The sequence below is a fragment of the Halichondria panicea genome, chromosome 9 (assembly GCF_963675165.1).
Source record: "Halichondria panicea chromosome 9, odHalPani1.1, whole genome shotgun sequence".
In the NCBI taxonomy this organism is placed as follows: Eukaryota; Metazoa; Porifera; class Demospongiae; order Suberitida; family Halichondriidae; genus Halichondria; species Halichondria panicea.
Window position 1 is genome coordinate 3,783,262 of NC_087385.1, and position 17,041 is coordinate 3,800,302.

Consider the following 17,041-nt stretch of genomic DNA (forward strand, 5'->3'; position numbering starts at 1 on the left):
CTAAGGGTCATTATAGTAATTGTACATATACATGCAACCAAAGGTTACTTTTATACGTTCATAGTGCAGTGATAGTTAAGTTTGAGCTGCTCCAAGCTAGGATTGCTGCCTGCAAATGTGGGCTGGACGAGCTAGCATCACAAGCAGCCTGTTTGCTGTGCTTCTGGGCGCTCAGCTGGTGTGTGTGACCCTAGGCCAAGTGGAGTCAACTATGAGATGGGTGAAAGCTGCAGATAACACTGCTTTGTGCAATGACCGAACTAGAGCTGGCTTTTTCATCAGTAGGAACAGAAACAATACTGACCCACGTTCTGGAAAGTGGGTAATTTTCCTGGAGAGTGGAAGCCTGTGTTACTCTAATGATACCTGCAACAGGCGCTTCTTCAACAGTAAGGTAAATCTATTGAACGAAACATCCAGTCTATACATATAAAAGTGTTTTCTGTATTGATCAATCGCTACAGTTTGATCAGTAGCACATCAAGGTGTAGAAGGTCTAACTATGCATGTATGGGTAGCTGTATCTAAGTGGTAATAGACCAACAATATTAACTGCATGCATGAGGTTAGTGATTTAAACGCTGCAAAGTGATGTGCATGCACTAAGATAACTACCGGCTTTTAGGCAGTATATTGATTATATTGACACTGTATGCTTCTGGTTTTAATTAGTCTCATCCTAGCCACATGCACTTGAATTGGAATTTTGTATGAATTGACCATGGTGGCATGATTGTTGATTCACTTATGCATTCACTCAGTGCACTGTGCACATAAGTGATAACATTGTGTATACATGGTAGCACTGCAGTATATTATTTTGAGCTAATTTTGTCGTTTCTACTGGTCGAATGACATAATTGTTATAAAAAGGTGACAGAATATTCACGTGCTGATTGACTCTTTATTTGCACATAGCTGGGTTCTAGTAGCTAGCTGATTTCAAGGGTGCTATTGAGAAGCCACCGCACAACACTGTGTCGTCATTCCCTTTCAGATAATAACTATATCACTTTTAATTAAATGTTTTGTGTTGGTACATAATTATAACATAGTCTAGCACTGTGCATAACATATAACCCCCCCCCCCCCACACACACACACACACACAGACACGTCGGACGTATGATGCCAGGACTCCATCAGATGCACCGAGATTTCCTCCTTTCGGTCGGTTCGACCCACAGCTGGCATGGGACAACACTGTCAACAATATCGACAGCCCAGAGGACCCGGAAACAGTTATTAACCCCCTGATGAGCTCCATGAAATGCTTCAATACAAGCAGCCAATTTCCTGATGGCTTTGAGGTACGTCTTATGGCTTAAAAACGAGGCAGATAATTAATTGGCACATTAATTTTAATAATTATGTGTGGTTAATGCTGAAGGCTTTTTCTAACAATTTGCCAATTCTATGTTCTCCATGCAACTTACAGTGTACATCGCAATGAATGTACATGTAGGCCTAGCAGTGTATTTACTGTACACAGTCGTGCTAACAGTTGTTGCTCATAAAAGTACTTGCGTATAACAGGTTTTCACTGCTCAACCCACACACAGATTAACGGCACTGACTTCTTTGATCGTAATGACCAATACAACAAGCTATTCCCTGCACACAACCACGTCATCATTCCCTACTGCTCCTCCGATCTGTGGCTGGGAGATGAGCAAGAAGGAACAGAATGCGACTGTTTCAATTTCACTTGCTTCGACTTTAATCCTTCTTCTGCAGGCCTTCAATTTACGTTCCGAGGGAAGAAAATATTTCAGTCGATTATCAATCAATTGGTGAATGGTCATGGTATGGGAATGGCCACAGAAATAGTGCTGTCCGGTTCGAGTGCTGGTGGTGTGGGTGTGGTCAACCACGCCCAGTGGTTGCAAAGACAGCTGCAACCAAACGCGGAACTGTTTGTCATTTTTGATTCTGCATGGTTTATCAACTTTCAAGGTAAGGTATTGTATTGTATTGAGTATTAAGTATGCAACATCTCAAGAGAGTATCCAACGTAGCATAGCCTTGCATCATACAGTAATGTGTTGATTCTGGCCTGAAATGCATGATCAATTAATGCTGTAAAGTTATTGCTGCCTCGAGGCAAGTAGCGGCTCTGGGCACTCCGATTGGTCAGTTACCAAGCAAGAAGTCCGGTCATTTTCGATTACATCTGATGCAAGGCTATGCTACGCTCGATACTCTCTCTTTTTTGTCATGGACCTTGATAATATTGATGGTCTTCAACTCAAGCATGTGTATGGTCTATAAAGAATGTGCTTATTTTGTGGTCATTAGAAATTTGCAATGTGAGCTAGAGCACATTGTATACGCACTCTAAAGATTGTAGGATTACTGGGGCATACCTGTAGAATTGTGCAAATTACTTCCCAGCAAAGTTGTCTATAAGTAGTATGTGATGTGCTAATCAAATAAATAAACCTCCTCCAGCTATAGTTGCTTTGAAGTTGTATAATGATATTGCACACCAGGTAATCAATATTCTAGGAACTCATCATGCAAATGCTCATACGTACTCTCAGTGTGAGCTACATAGACAATCTACACAGTGTGAGCTACATAGACAATCTATACAGTGTGTGCACATCCAGTGTTCCCATATATTCACACACCACCATTCCACACCTGCACATGCACTCTTAGACTCCATCTATCGGATATTCGATGGAACTGCCAGTCGGACAGAGTCTCGAGAGCAGAGGGAGAACAACCGTCGACTACTCGGCATACTCAAGTCCAACGAGGCATGTAATGACACCTCTCTCGGGTTCCCCTGCTGTATCTCCGCCCACTGCATGTTCACCACGGTAAGACTCTGTGAGGTGTGTGTGGGGGGGGGGGGTTGGAGGTTAAGCATGTACGTATAGTGTTGTTCTTTAATGACCTTCCCATCATGAGACATGGTGTTTTATGCAACTGGTTACATGTTGGCTTCTCCTAAGCACGTCTGCATACCTTTGATTTGTAACTGTAGGTGCTCTGTTTGCGTATTCCTCAATCAAATTGTGAGTTATTACTCCCATTCAGCCTGTTAATTAGCTTCTCTGACTCCATTAGTGATGCAATCAATGCAGCCAGTAGAGGAGTTGAGCGCATGTCACTTTGTGTTCATGCAATCTGGAATCTGAGGATCCATGGAACTTTATATATACTGAGAGTTAGTTTAGCATTCCAAGCCCAATAGTTAGACACATTTTTCACAGAGCTCATCTACATGTACATGTACATGTACATGTACATTGTACGGCTCATTAATGAGCAGATCAGGTGTTGCAAGGAAAGCTGAATATAATACCTGACTATGCCTTACTTGCTGATACACATACGTGTCTGCGTACAGTAGCAAAAGATGAATAGCTGAAGAACACTACATACAGTTGTTGTAGTAGTTATAGCTGGCTGTTGTGTAATTTGTGCAATTTTGCAACACCTGTGTGGATATGTATTTAGGTGATGTATTTGACCGCACTACAAAGTAGTATCTAACCTGTTCCCTTTGCCCCAGGTGAACACCACCGGGTCCCTGCGTTACTTTCCCGAGGATGTTAGAGTGTTTGCTATCTCCAGCATCTACGACGTGTTCCTCCTCGTGCCAGCTGCTCAACAGGCGAGTGAAGACTTGCATGTGTACTGCACTTGTGTTGAGTGCATGCGTTGCCATGGCTGCGACCAAGCTTGGATTAAAATGTATTTCTTTAAGCTGTAATACAATCAGAAAACACTCAGGAACGGCCATATTTAACGTGTATTCCTGTGTGTATACATATACATGTAGTTTTAAGGAAATCAGATAATTCATCCAGTGTGTATTGTTTATGCGTGCAGTACTCTAACTGATTGATTATAACACTTTCACAGGTGTTCGATGAGAGCAATGAGTTGCGTCGAAACGCTTCTACTCAAAGTCTGGGCACCACAGCAGCTGACGTGGATGAAGAAGGAGTGAGTGCAGACTTTATCATCAACTTCCTGCGATTGCTCGGAGAATACGGGGGAGCCATGAACACCACCATCATCGACTCTCTCAACCAGGTAATGGAATAACAGTAACAGTACAGCCAGCTGTATACAGCACCTTTGCAACACACACACACAAATGGGTAAACCACAATGTAAACCCACAATGTAAACATGGACTACATGCAGGCTAGCCTTGAGTGGTTTCTTACCAAATAAAAATTGGCCAGTGTACTAACACAACGACTATAGATCTAGCTATACAGGGTTGCAGTAATAAGGCCTACTCCACAGATGTGATATGGAGAATGATGTTATTCATGACTTGTATAGAGTAAAATCAAAATTATTGACAGCAGTGACAGCAGTGGCGTAGAGAGCATGGAAAAAATTTAGAAGGGGAGCTGATACGCATGTGCACACATATTAAAGTGCCTGCAAGGGGGTCTTAGGGTAGTCCCCTAAAAAAATTGCATGCTCTGGTATTGATTGGTGTATTTGGTACAATTAAAAGCTTGATCTTTGATTCAATTGAGCTTGGGTAAAAAGCAAGCATGCAGTGTTAGGGGCCTGATTCCTACTTTTAGTACACCACTGGACTGGACAGTACTGCAGATGGTCTCCCATTTGAGTAACCACAATTTACTACAATAGTACATTGTGGTTTTATGCTTGCGTTCATGTGTTGCAAAGGTGCTTAAAACTGCTGTACAACTATTCTCTGAATGAATGTCGAGTGACCACCTCATTATATCAGGGTTTCAGGGAGGTAGTACATCACAACTTTTTGTGGTTTAGGTTTAGACCGCGTACGATTGTCTTTCTGCTGCTTCCTTCTTATTTACGTACGTGTGTAAAACCTTAAAGCCTGGCTAGTGCCTCGGTAACTGTATAATTATGCGTGCTATTGCAGAGCTAGCCCTTGTTGAATATTCCGTACCATGTCCGTAGTTCATTGTTATGGCTTTAGATAGTAAGTGGTTAATCGACCATTCATACCATATACGTATCCTTGTTGCTTAGATACATGCATGTATGTCATATTGGACTCAAACTTTCGTGCAACACTTGACAATTTTGTTTACAGTGACGTGTTAGTATATGGATACGCATCGTCGATCACTCATACCCACCCTCTCTTCACAGTTTGACAATCTTGCGGTGTACCTGCCTCAGTGTATGCAGCACGTCTACCTGGCCACCTCCACTCTCAGAGGAGAACCAAATAGTGTCCTTGGCAACGATGGAATCAACATTGACCGAGATGTTCTTCAATTTCGGTAGGTGGCTGTGTTTGTTTTGGGGCATGTGATTACAGTATTAAGTTTCATGTGTACTATATAGTAGCTATAGAGCTGTATGCTCAATCAAAACAAATAATTGTCTTTTCCCAAATTGTATGTTTTGTGAGTGTATACTCACTAGACGCCTGCTGTTACTGTTATCGATACTGCAACACTGTTTGTTTTTACTAATATTCATAGCCCTTGTGTGGCATTGTCACATGTGGGGGTGCTAGTTAACTGGCGTCTCTTAATAACATCACAAGGTGTAATGCGTACAACGAGTCATGAATTTGTAATACGATACCCAGGCATAAAATTGGACAGCATGGAGGCTTATTTGTACACATAGTGGTCAATATAATTAGCTTGTACATGCATGTACTTTGTGCAAGGGTAATTGTTGCAGTTAATTGTTCTCAAACCTATAGTGTAAATTGTGCCACACTGCTCCACTTGTGTACACGTACATGTACAGCTCTGTTAAAACTGTATGTACCTAATGACTGTCGTCCTCACATGCAGGCACACCATTGAGCAAGGTCGCTGGAACTCATCTAACCTTGCAAACACTCCTACTGAACGAAATCGTACCATCACCATCCAGGTCTGTGGTTTCATGACTTGTATTCATGTACACCCTATCTATTTGAACACTTGCCCTTGATCAACTTTCACCCTGGCTAAGCGTATGAACCTGTAGTGGATATTGTACAAGTCAGTGTCTACATATGTGTGTATAATTTGCAGGCTGTTGTAGGATAATCGATATCATGTGTTCCCCAATTACATGCATGTACGTGTGTATACTCATGCAGGGTGCGCTGTTGGACTGGTACATGCGCATTGACAACAGCAACATCAATTCGTATCAGTACCGTGCCACCTGTCAGGGCCCCTACTGCCACCCTGGTGTATGCCCCGATAGGCTCACCCTACTCAATGCTGGTCAAAATAACTGGCCACCTTGGTCCAAGGTCCTCATTGCCTGTCTCATTATGGGCCTCTCTGTCATCAGTCTGTTCATGAAGGTACAATACGACACTGCTTAGAGTCGGACAAACAGTAGACAAACAAAGTATAATTATGTTGCTAGCACTATTACAAATGTAATCGACATTCCTACATGATGTTGTTGCCACTGCAGATGTTGTTTGTGGTGTGGCTCTACCGTCTCGAGAGAAAGCAGGATGCATACTTGGATATTTTGGACCAGCGCCGCGGTGAGGCGGAAGAGGACGTCCTAGGAGTGAGTGGGAGGAGGCTGTTCAATATGTGTGCTGTGTACATTATGTACATACGTGTTGTTTCTAAAAGTTGTTTTATGCTGTAAGCCGATATGAGAGTTTACACTGTACAATCATAGTTAATGGTTGCAATATCATTGCAAAATGTACAATTTTAATGCATTTTCATACACATATCCAACCCCCCTCCTACACACTCGCAGTTTCCTAGATGTGAAGAAGAAGACGCCATCGCAGTATCCTGTCTGGACATTCACTACTCCGTGTCATTCCGAGCAAAAAAGGCAGTAAAAGACGAAAAAAAAGACCAGACAGCTCCAATTGTGCTCAACAACATTGCCAATACATCCAGTGACTCGGATAGTGAGCCAGAAGGTACACAAAGTGGTTACATGTCATACAGTCAACACACAATACAGCGTAATAATGCATGTATACAGTCGATTATTTGAACCCCGATCATCCGAATTCTCGGTTATCTGATGAAAGATTCGGCCAAAATTCATAGCAAACACCTACTCACACATGTATGCGCATAAGTGTCCACGTGGTTAAAAGCTTTTTGCGTTGCTGATTAGCAGAAGCAGACTAACACTTCAGATTATCCTAACAGTATAGCTTGCTACCTTGTTCTGTCCACTGATGCATGTCCAAGACTAGTAAATTTGTAAAAGCTCTGGACATCGTCTGCTGATTTTACATGCAGAGGCTACTTGAATTATCGATGGGCGTGGCTCATTTAGAGTCATTCTGGTATCTAAATATTTTGGATGAGGTGGGGACACCAGGTGTTTGGATAATCAAGGCTCAACTGTAGTGACTATCCTAAATCGGAATGACTGTTATTTTGTGTTAATTAATTTACTCTCTTAGTCTCTCTAGCCGGCTATAGTGCATACTAGCTATAGTCTTACAATTGCTGAAAACTCTTCCTGCATGACTTGTTCTTGTATTACGACATATTACCATGGTTACTTCCTCCCCACAGAGTCAAGTCGCTCATCACGCTTGTTTAGCCTCTCAGGGGCCAGCATCAGACGCAGTGGGCGTCATAAGACCACACGAAACCGTGCCTCTGCTCTGCTTCGACGCACATCTCACTTTGTGCTCCCTGAAACTTCTCGGAGGAAAAGATCCAATGCTGTGAGTACTGAACTATCACAGTAACACTATAGATCTTGGTGTTTGTGTATTGTTTTTGACCCTTGTCGTAGCAAACAGTGCATAAGCACCGTCAGTCATGACTGCTCTTTTCTTTTAAAATTCTCCAGCTGCTTATTCTCCTCACGTTAATGTTTTGCTATACGTAAGAAATGTGTTTTAATGTGTCGTTCGTCTCCACTGCATGCACAGGACCTGAAGAGACATAAGTTCTCCAAGAAAGGATCAGTGCCTCCTCACCTTGCCGGGAAGAGTATCCCTCCAGTGTGCTCAGACTCTCAGGTAACTTAAGTGTGGCTGTACTGTAAGCATGCATACAATAAGCAGCTAGGCTCAGCACAGACTCTCAGGTAACCAAGTGTGGCTGTACTGTAAGCATGCATACAATGCGCAGCTAGCTAGGCTCAGCACAGACTCTCAGGTAACTTAAGTGTGGCTGTACTGTAAGCATGCATACAATAAGCAGCTAGCTAGGCTCAGCACAGACTCTCAGGTAACCAACGTGTGGCTGTACTGTAAGCATGCATACAATAAGCAGCTAGGCTCAAAGGTTGAGCACAGACTCTCAGGTAACCAACGTGTGGCTGTACTGTAAGCTGCTAGTGTGCTCTAAGGTTGACGTTGTACACGTAAATGGCCACGTTTGGCCCCACCCATAAACAGCATTCATAGTTTTTAAATTCCACTATGTGATGAATGTAACTGATACATGACACGTACGGTTAGGCTCAAAAGCGATTGAGTAAACCCAGTAAAGCCTCGATTTCTCCCCACCCAGACGCCTGAGGCTGCATGCATGCATGAGGTTGAGGTAGAGAAGGAAGTGTTCGGCTATCGAAAGAAGAAAATTTTGAAAGCCGTCTCAGTCTATTTCAACCCCGGGGAAATGATTGGTGTGATGGGTCCTTCTGGATGTGGCAAGACCACTTTCCTCGACCTCATGACTGGCCGAAGGAAGACAGGAACTTTTCAGGTGTTGTACAAGTGTGATAGTAAAGGTTGATACGTACAATCAGGTGTACGTATTAAGTGTATTCATGCATGTATGTACAGATACATGTACGTGTATACATGCATGTAGTACAGATACATTGTACGTGTATCAGCCATGTATCTGTAATCTATCTTCATTTGTGTCACGTACTGTCCAATGCACTACAAAGCACTGTACGACACAATTAACCCACCCTCAGGGGGAGATCTACGTGAACGGCATTCCAATGGATGAGATTCGTGACTGGTATGTGGCTAATACTGGGTACGTCCTCCAGTTGGCCACACCTTATTACGAAGAGCTCACTGTGAGAGAAAACTTGACACTGGCCGCTCAGATGAAGCTACCCAAGACGTTCACACTCAAAGAGAAGTTTGAGAGGATAGAACAAGTAGTGGAAGTGGTGAGTGACATTCAGTTGTTACACGGAAAGTAGTAGCAAATTAATGTACGTACGTACATACGTACAGTGTTGAAAACCTATAAGTGTAGAACCTTCTGTTTGTATGTATATGTATATTGTAGTCGTGGCAATACTAATACTGTGCAACTACGAAGTTGCATACATTTTTACATACATGTACAATAAAGGTTACCATGTGTGTATGCTTGAGCACTAGTGACTTTTGTTTGTCGTTACTTCAGACTGGACTAACCAAGCTAGCTGAAACAGTGGTGGGTGGAGCTACCGGTCCCGGTCTCAGTGGTGGCCAGAAAAGACGACTTGCTGTTGCCCTACAGCTGTTGAAAATGCCCAGTATTATCTTTTTGGATGAACCAACATCGGGTTAGTCCAGTATTTTTGACAGTACGATATCTAGATGTATAGCTTTGTACTGATGGCGTGATATAATATTGTTTGTGTTCCGACACAGGTCTCGATGCCACCGGTTCATTTGAACTCCTCTCTCACCTGAACAAGCTGGCTGACTCCAACCGCACAGTGGTCCTCACTATCCATCAGCCACGACTCGAGATATTCCACATGTTCGACAGACTAGTACTGCTCTCAGACGGAAAGGTGAGTGTGCACAGCAGCTAGTATGGACAGTCAAAATAAGTTTCAAGCAAACGTTTGGTAAAGATCATTAATGTAATTATGCCTCGGTGCGCATGCGCAAGCGAGGTATACGGTAGTGTGTTTGTGTGTCTGTGTGTCTGTGTGTGTAGACTGCTACAGCTGCTCAAGGATGAATCAAGTGCAAGTAAGAGTTTCTATAGGCTTCTAGTCATGTTTACTTGAATTTTAATTCGTGGATTTGCAAAATAATGCTTCGTTCTCGAGTTATGCCTAGTTTTGCTTACTTGGAATGCCATTGCAGCCTTTTCAGAAGAGCACGTAGCCAAACTTGTTTACCGAGTGTTGCTACTCTACTTAGTAGTTAGCTCTGCACTAGAACGCTAGCTATTGGTAGCTGCAAGAGTGAGAAGAGAGCTGCAAGGCTCTGCTATTATGCAGCCATTAATTTTAGACTTGAATTTTTGGCATCGATCATTTTTAACAACAATCATGGTCGATCATTACCCACTCTCAGAGTTTTTGCATGCAGCAAAATTAATTGTGTATAAAAGCTATTAGTAGCTTTATGTTATGTAGCTTTGGCATCTCCACCGAGGCATCAGCACCTTTGGTGCTTTCATTCATTATAGATAGTTGATATGTCAGATTAGATCCTTGTGCTTCAGTTACTGAACTCGTGTGTGTTTAATGACTCACTAAGATTTGTGTGTGTGACAGAGTCACATGATAGTTCCCCTCCCCCCAGGTTGCCTACCACGGAGCCCCTGAGAAGGCCTACGAAGTGTTCGTCAATGCCTTGACTGCACGCTACCTGGAACAAGGTCTGGTCATCCCTGAGCTGGAGGACCACAATCCTGCAGGTTAGCGACATGCAGCATAATATATGTAGTCTAACTTCTTCCTCGTTTTCATCTGTGTGTGTGTACTACTGTTCCAACTCAAATAATCAGGATATTATAGTTGATACTTAGCGTAATTAGTTATAGTTAATGCTCTACTGTTTCTTTAATTTGCTGTTTATCCTTGCATGCACTATATACGTACGTACACCAGATAAACATGTTTATAACCCTCAGCGCTGCTTATAGGATATCGATACTAGCTACACTTAATACAATACAGTGTGTGTGCTACACGGTACAGTTTCTAACTCTAATCCGCCTCTTTTTTGGTACGATATCTAGATGTTATCATGGACATGTTGGGAAACCAGAAGATGAGACAGATAATCACCGATCACTACCAAATGTCAGATGAGCCACGGCTTGTGAAGAGGGCTATCACTGCAGCAAGGTACACATGTAATTCAGAATCTTGCTTTGACATGTACATGTACATCAAAATTAATGAGTGCATTTTCTACGCTTTATTCAAAATGTGTACAGTCTACAAAATGCTTTAGACATTGCTCCTTCTTCACATGCAGATGGAAGGAGTACAGCACTTCAATAAACTCTCTAGACACTATCTCGAATACTTTCTCCTACGCTCTGTTTGGTTCTAAGAAGGTTGCCAGGAGGCAGGCAGACCTGTTCACACGAATGGCCACTCTTGAGGCTCGAGGATCCAAGAGAGGCTTTGTTTTCTTCCTACCTTTTATGTTCTTTGCTTTTGGATTTGTACTCGGTGAGTTGCACCTTATATTGTTCTAACGTGCCTGGAATTCAATAAAACCATTGCTGAATGTATGAAAGTATTTAGTGAATCTTGACTATGGCTAGAGCTATAGTACAATGTATCGCAGCTGAGTCGATCACTACAAGTATACAGTAGACAGTCTTTCATAATATAACACACAATGGGATTTTTATGACCTGGATTACTCTCTCTTAGGAACTGTATACCTTCAACAGTTGGAACCTCTGTATATCATCTCTGGAGTGTGTGTGTTCTCTGTGGCCAGTGGACTGTTCATGTTCCCAGCTATGTACCCCTATTACCAGAGAGCACTTCAGGTATGTGTTGTGTGTGCAGTGATGGGGTGGTATGTGTGTGTGTGCGCTGATGAGGTGGTGTGTGTGCGGTGATGGGGTGGTGTGTGTGTGCGGTGATGGGGTGGTGTGTGTGCGGTGATGAGGTGGTGTGTGTGTGTGGTGATGAGGTGGTGTGTGTGCGGTGATGGGGTGGTATGTGTGTGTGTGCGGTGATGAGGTGGTGTGTGTGCGGTGATGGGGTGGTGTGTGTGTGCGGTGATGAGGTGGTGTGTGTGCGGTGATGAGGTGGTGTGTGTGTGATGATGAGGTGATGTGTGTGTGCGGTGATGGGGTGGTGTGTGTGCGGTGATGAGGTGGTGTGTGTGCGGTGATGAGGTGGTGTGTGTGCGGTGATGAGGTGGTGTGTGTGCGGTGATGGGGTGGTATGTGTGTGTGTGCGGTGATGAGGTGGTGTGTGTGTGTGGTGATGGGGTGGTGTGTGTGCGGGGTGGTGTGTGTGTGCGATGATGAGGTGGTGTGTGTGTGGTGATGGGTGGTGTGTGTGCGGTGATGGGGTGGTGTGTGTGCGGTGGTGGTGTGTGTGTGCGGTGATGGGGTGGTGTGTGTGTGTGCGGTGATGGGGTGGTGTGTGTGTGGTGATGGGGTGGTGTGTGTGTGTGTGCGGTGATAGGGTGGTGTGTGCAGATGGTGTGGTGGTGTGTGAGCATGTCCTGGTTATATACATTGGATGTGATAACCTAATAGTATGCATAGTACAGTACTGTCTCGATTAAGACACTCTTCATATCACTTTTCACGGTACCACGTCTCCTCTAGCCTCTATATGGAAGTAACTGGTTCAAATACTCAGATGTTACACTCGTGAGCAGTTAAAAACCGTTTCCATTCTGCAGGTGTATTCGTATGAGAAAGCTGATGGCGTGGGTCGGTCTGTTGACCTGGTGCTGCAAGGGTTCATCCGGTTCTCCGCTCTTTCAGTGCTACCAGCCATTATCTCAGCGTCTATTCTCTACCTCATGGTCAGCACTTTATGATTGCGGCTAGCAGTAGCACTGCTGTCAAGTGTATATGCCTGTACTTACTTATACTTTGTCCCAGGTTATGTATGCAATTATGTACATTGTCCCATTGCTAAAGCTGTCGAGAGATCAAACCATTGCTTAGGGAAAATGTGTGCACATGCCAGTATTTAGGTATAATTATGTAAGAAGGCATAGTAGCTTGATTGTGTATGATCGTATACAGTACTCAGTAGCAACACGGTGATACATACATTGTATACACACGCATCCACCTGTCAATACACAAACACACAGTTGATCAATGCCCAAGCATACAACGCGCTGGCCTTCCTGCAAGTGGTCCTAGTGAACGTTGCCCTGAGCCAGTGTTGGATCTCCCTCCTCATTGCCCTCATCTGTGCCATCCCCAACACCGCCTTCAGAGTGTCCTCTGGCATCTCAGCAGTAGCAGGGTTCACCAGTGGCTTCTTCATACCAGTGGAGCAACTGGGCTGGTGGTAAGTTCAAAGGCCGTTTAGGGTATTCTGTATGTGGAGGTGCATGTGCGCTTACGTTACACTATTGGTTGCCCCCCCCCCTAGTATTCCTAACTTTGGATTCATGGCCTAAATGTTTTATGTAACTTTGTTGTGGTTGCATGCTTCTGTAGCACTCAATGACCTAGTGTGTGCCTCATGTTTACACTTCCCCCTCCTTAGGTGGCGATGGCTAGTGTACATCAACCCCAACTATTACGCTGTGTCCTCTGTAGCCGTGTTCGTGCTATCCGACTTTCAAGCCCCCTGTCCTGGTTCAGAGTTCGATTGCTTTTTACAATCAGGTACCCAGATCCTACAACAGTTCAACTTTGACCAAGTCAACCCCTACATTCATCTCACGGTCAGTTACACTTGCTTTGTATAACTGTGTATTAGACTTGCAGTCGGCTAAAGCCAAACCCTGTCCCTAACGAGTCAGTGGGTGTGCTACTTCAATAATTGACTGCTTACAACTCACTTGGGCACCCGTTTATATTGGGCACATATATTTTAGTTCTCATTATGCCTCGAGGCGTAGCCGCACGAGAGATACGGTTAAGCTGACTGTGTGTGTGTCTGTCTCTGTCTGTGTGTCTATTCCAGCTATAACTGCTCAACGGTTGCAATGCGACGAAAACTAACAGCTTCTATAGGCTTCTAGCCACGTTCTCTTGGATTTTGACTTGTAGATTTGCCAACTATAGCTTTGTTCTCGGGTTATGGCTAGTTTTACTTAGAGTGAAGGTTGTTCCATTCTGTTCAGAATATTTCGTTACATTATCTGTTCGCACACACTTTCTATTCAACTTATGAGTTAGCCTTGCACTAAAGCGCTATTAGTACAAGAGCCAAAAAAGAAATGCAAAGCTAGCTGTACACTTGCACTGCCAGAAGCAGCAGCCCTTGTGAACTCTGACCTCTTTGTAAATCCACCCTTTTTTAATTTATTCATTATTGACAGGAAATGCAAAATTAATACTTGTGTACATGATTGCTGCTGAGAATTCTTGAAAGATCATCATCAAGTCTTTCCATTAATTAAGCTCCTCTTCTATAACACTGTAATTCAATTCGTTCATTGTCGACTTACAATTGCTAACATAACATGCAAATTACATGTACCTCTTCTATAACACTGTAATACCGTTTGAGCGAAAGCAAAACATGGCGAAAGGCATTAGCACAGCGCAGCTTGCACCACTTGTTTTATTAGCTGTCACTGCTTAAGTGGCTGTTCCATTCCTCCTCATCCTCAGGTTATTCTGTTTTTCACGATCTTCTACCTTTTCCTGGCCATTTTTGCCAACTGGGTTCGCCATACCTCCATCAGCAGCAAACTCAAGAGGTTCAAGGCCATCCTCTTCAGGTACAGCACACTTGTATACATGTAGTACTTGTGTACATTGTACATCGCAAGTATTGGGCCTGTAGTACAGCTTGTGTTGTTTTTGAAGGAGAAAGCGTTAGTGGTTGAGCTTGGCACTTGTGTCATTCCCGTGTGACTGTAATACTCCCATATGTACAGTAATAGAGCATGTATTTACTACTACTTGCATGTAAATCTGCAATGTATGCACACGTGTCCTGTCAACTGCATGTGTTAGTCTGTACATGTGTTTATGTAAATATATATTGCAGGAAGTCGAGTGACATGTTATCCAAAGAGTTTGATAAGAACCCTGACGAGTTTGCCAGGAGCTTCAGTATGGACGTCTCCTTGGATGATCCCTCCCAGGGCCCGGAGAAAGACCCTGCCGTCATGCTGACCTCACCCCTCTCACCCATCGGGGAGGCTGATGAAGACGATGCCAGTGAAGCCATGACACCACATACCAAGGTAGTACATTATTGGATGATTATGTGCTGTGACACCAACGCAATAACCACTGATTTCATCTGTATTTTACATGTCACAATTTACATATGATCACAGTCGTATGTGTTTGCAATGTTCACACATCCTACTAACAGGCTGCAATTAACTGGAGGTCAATGGCTGACCGAACGCTAACGAGACTCGAGGCGGAAGGTGGACTGCACCCTCAGGAGCACCCAGTGATCGAGGAGCAGGAGAAAGCAACTGGCTGGGCCAAAGTGCAGAAGAAAGTACGTATCAATGACGACAGACCACAACGTCCAACAATGATTCCCCTTAAAAGTGAGGACAATGAGAAATCGGCTTACCTCCGTGAAGGTGACTCACATCGGGTGTGGAGGCCAAAGAAGGCTCCTCAGCTAGCTGATCTTGTGAGTGATTTGCTCAAGAAAGAGAAGACCAAACAAAGCAGTGAGCCAAGCGTGTCTGCTACCACACCTGTGGGGCCGAGATTCCTAGCTCTTACTCCCACGGCAGCATCAAGATCTAACTTGAAAGCCAGGCAAAAAACTGTGTTCAATCGAGTCCTAGCCACGCAAGTGTTGCTTCGTGAAACAACTGATGAACTTTTGAAAGAAGACGAAGATCAACAGCTAAAACCACACATTTCATTACTGGAAGCTTCCAAGAAGATTACGGCCAATATCAAAAAGCAACGCTCGGCTGATGAAGATGCAAGAGGTGATGAATTCTCGTCTGTGGTCAGAAGTTGTCTTAATAAAATGAGATCGGGTGACGGGTCGATGGATGCGAGTACACCGAACGATAATTTAGGAGCTAAAGGATTTAGTAATGGCGTACGACGTCGTGGTTCCAAAAAAGGAGCTGTTCCACTGAAGAAATGGAAGCATCTTGCACGTAAAGAAACTCAGGCTCAAATCGGGAAAAACCCTGTGTACGACAGAACAATTTCGGAATATCCTCTCAGGGCAATGCCAGAAACTACTGTTACAAGCCACAAAGCCCTAGGAAGAAGTACCTCTGCCGGTACAGTGCCAGCTGATGAGTCATCATTCGGAATAACACTTGTTGAACCTGGATCTTCATCAGCCCACCCAACAGCAGATTCAACAATAAACATCACTATTACAAATCCAGGTGACACCACACCTCCTGCCCACCAGCTTCTAATGAAGAAGGATTCACACGGGGTGATAAAACCGAGTAAGATGGCGCAGTTGAAAGGTGCCGTGGGTCGCAGAGGAAGTGCTGGTCTCTCTCGGCAGACCCCCATCGATTTAGAAGCTTCTCTGACATCGTCTATCACTCCTCTGATCCAAAACAGAGATTCAGACAGCCCTGAGGGGGTAGAAATGGGCGTAGCATCTGGAACGGGGAAGAGACTGTTGTTGAATGACCCTCCACAGAAGATACTAGGTCGTAGCCCTTCGCCAGACTCACTGGGGAAGAATGTCACTAGCACCATGTTGTAAATTATCACCAGTTTAATATAATTATGTATTGACTTTTACTTTTATTGTTATCACACTTTAGTGCCAATATCACAAAGCTGCCTTATATTTCAAAATTATGATAATGAATATGGTAGGAGGATCCTAGTCTCGCGGACCCCGACCCTAAAAGATAGCTGGTCCACGAGACTAGGAGGATCCATGGTTGGCTGGATCAATGCACATGCAGCAGACTGAGTGGAGGCGACCAATGTATATACCGTATTACCTGCGAATGAGCTAAATCAGCAGAAAAATTAACCGCCTAAATATGCGATCCAAGGATCGTGTGTTACTAATTTAGGTTTACGATTATATTTTTATGTATACTGCTCCTGTCTGCTTATTTTTCTTGGGACCTACTAATTATTTGCACATATATACTTGTTTCACCCACCCACCACACACACTTGCTCCACCCACCACACACACTTGCTCCACCCACCACACACAAGGATGAAACAATCCGCAACACACCCACTTCAAGGTTGTTGAAAACATAAGGATTCTCAGCACATTCCGACCCGCATTATTTAATTTCAGGGAGTATTGATTG

General features: G+C 43.8%; 1 protein-coding gene across 1 annotated transcript; it reads left to right on the forward strand.

The window, feature by feature from the left end:
• Position 1: 1 nt before the first annotated feature.
• LOC135342018 (uncharacterized) lies at positions 2-16,565 on the forward strand. Its single transcript, XM_064538704.1, has 27 exons — positions 2-394; positions 1,113-1,310; positions 1,563-1,956; positions 2,665-2,828; positions 3,527-3,628; positions 3,880-4,053; positions 5,125-5,258; positions 5,787-5,868; positions 6,080-6,292; positions 6,409-6,510; positions 6,712-6,883; positions 7,497-7,651; positions 7,862-7,951; positions 8,448-8,642; positions 8,863-9,066; positions 9,309-9,450; positions 9,539-9,684; positions 10,430-10,544; positions 10,869-10,977; positions 11,111-11,310; positions 11,518-11,639; positions 12,512-12,637; positions 12,935-13,137; positions 13,339-13,519; positions 14,415-14,524; positions 14,797-14,995; positions 15,130-16,565. The coding sequence occupies exons 1-27, from the start codon at positions 116-118 to the stop codon at positions 16,465-16,467; spliced, it is 5,649 nt and encodes a 1,882-aa protein (XP_064394774.1). The 5' UTR covers positions 2-115; the 3' UTR covers positions 16,468-16,565.
• Positions 16,566-17,041: the final 476 nt, after the last annotated feature.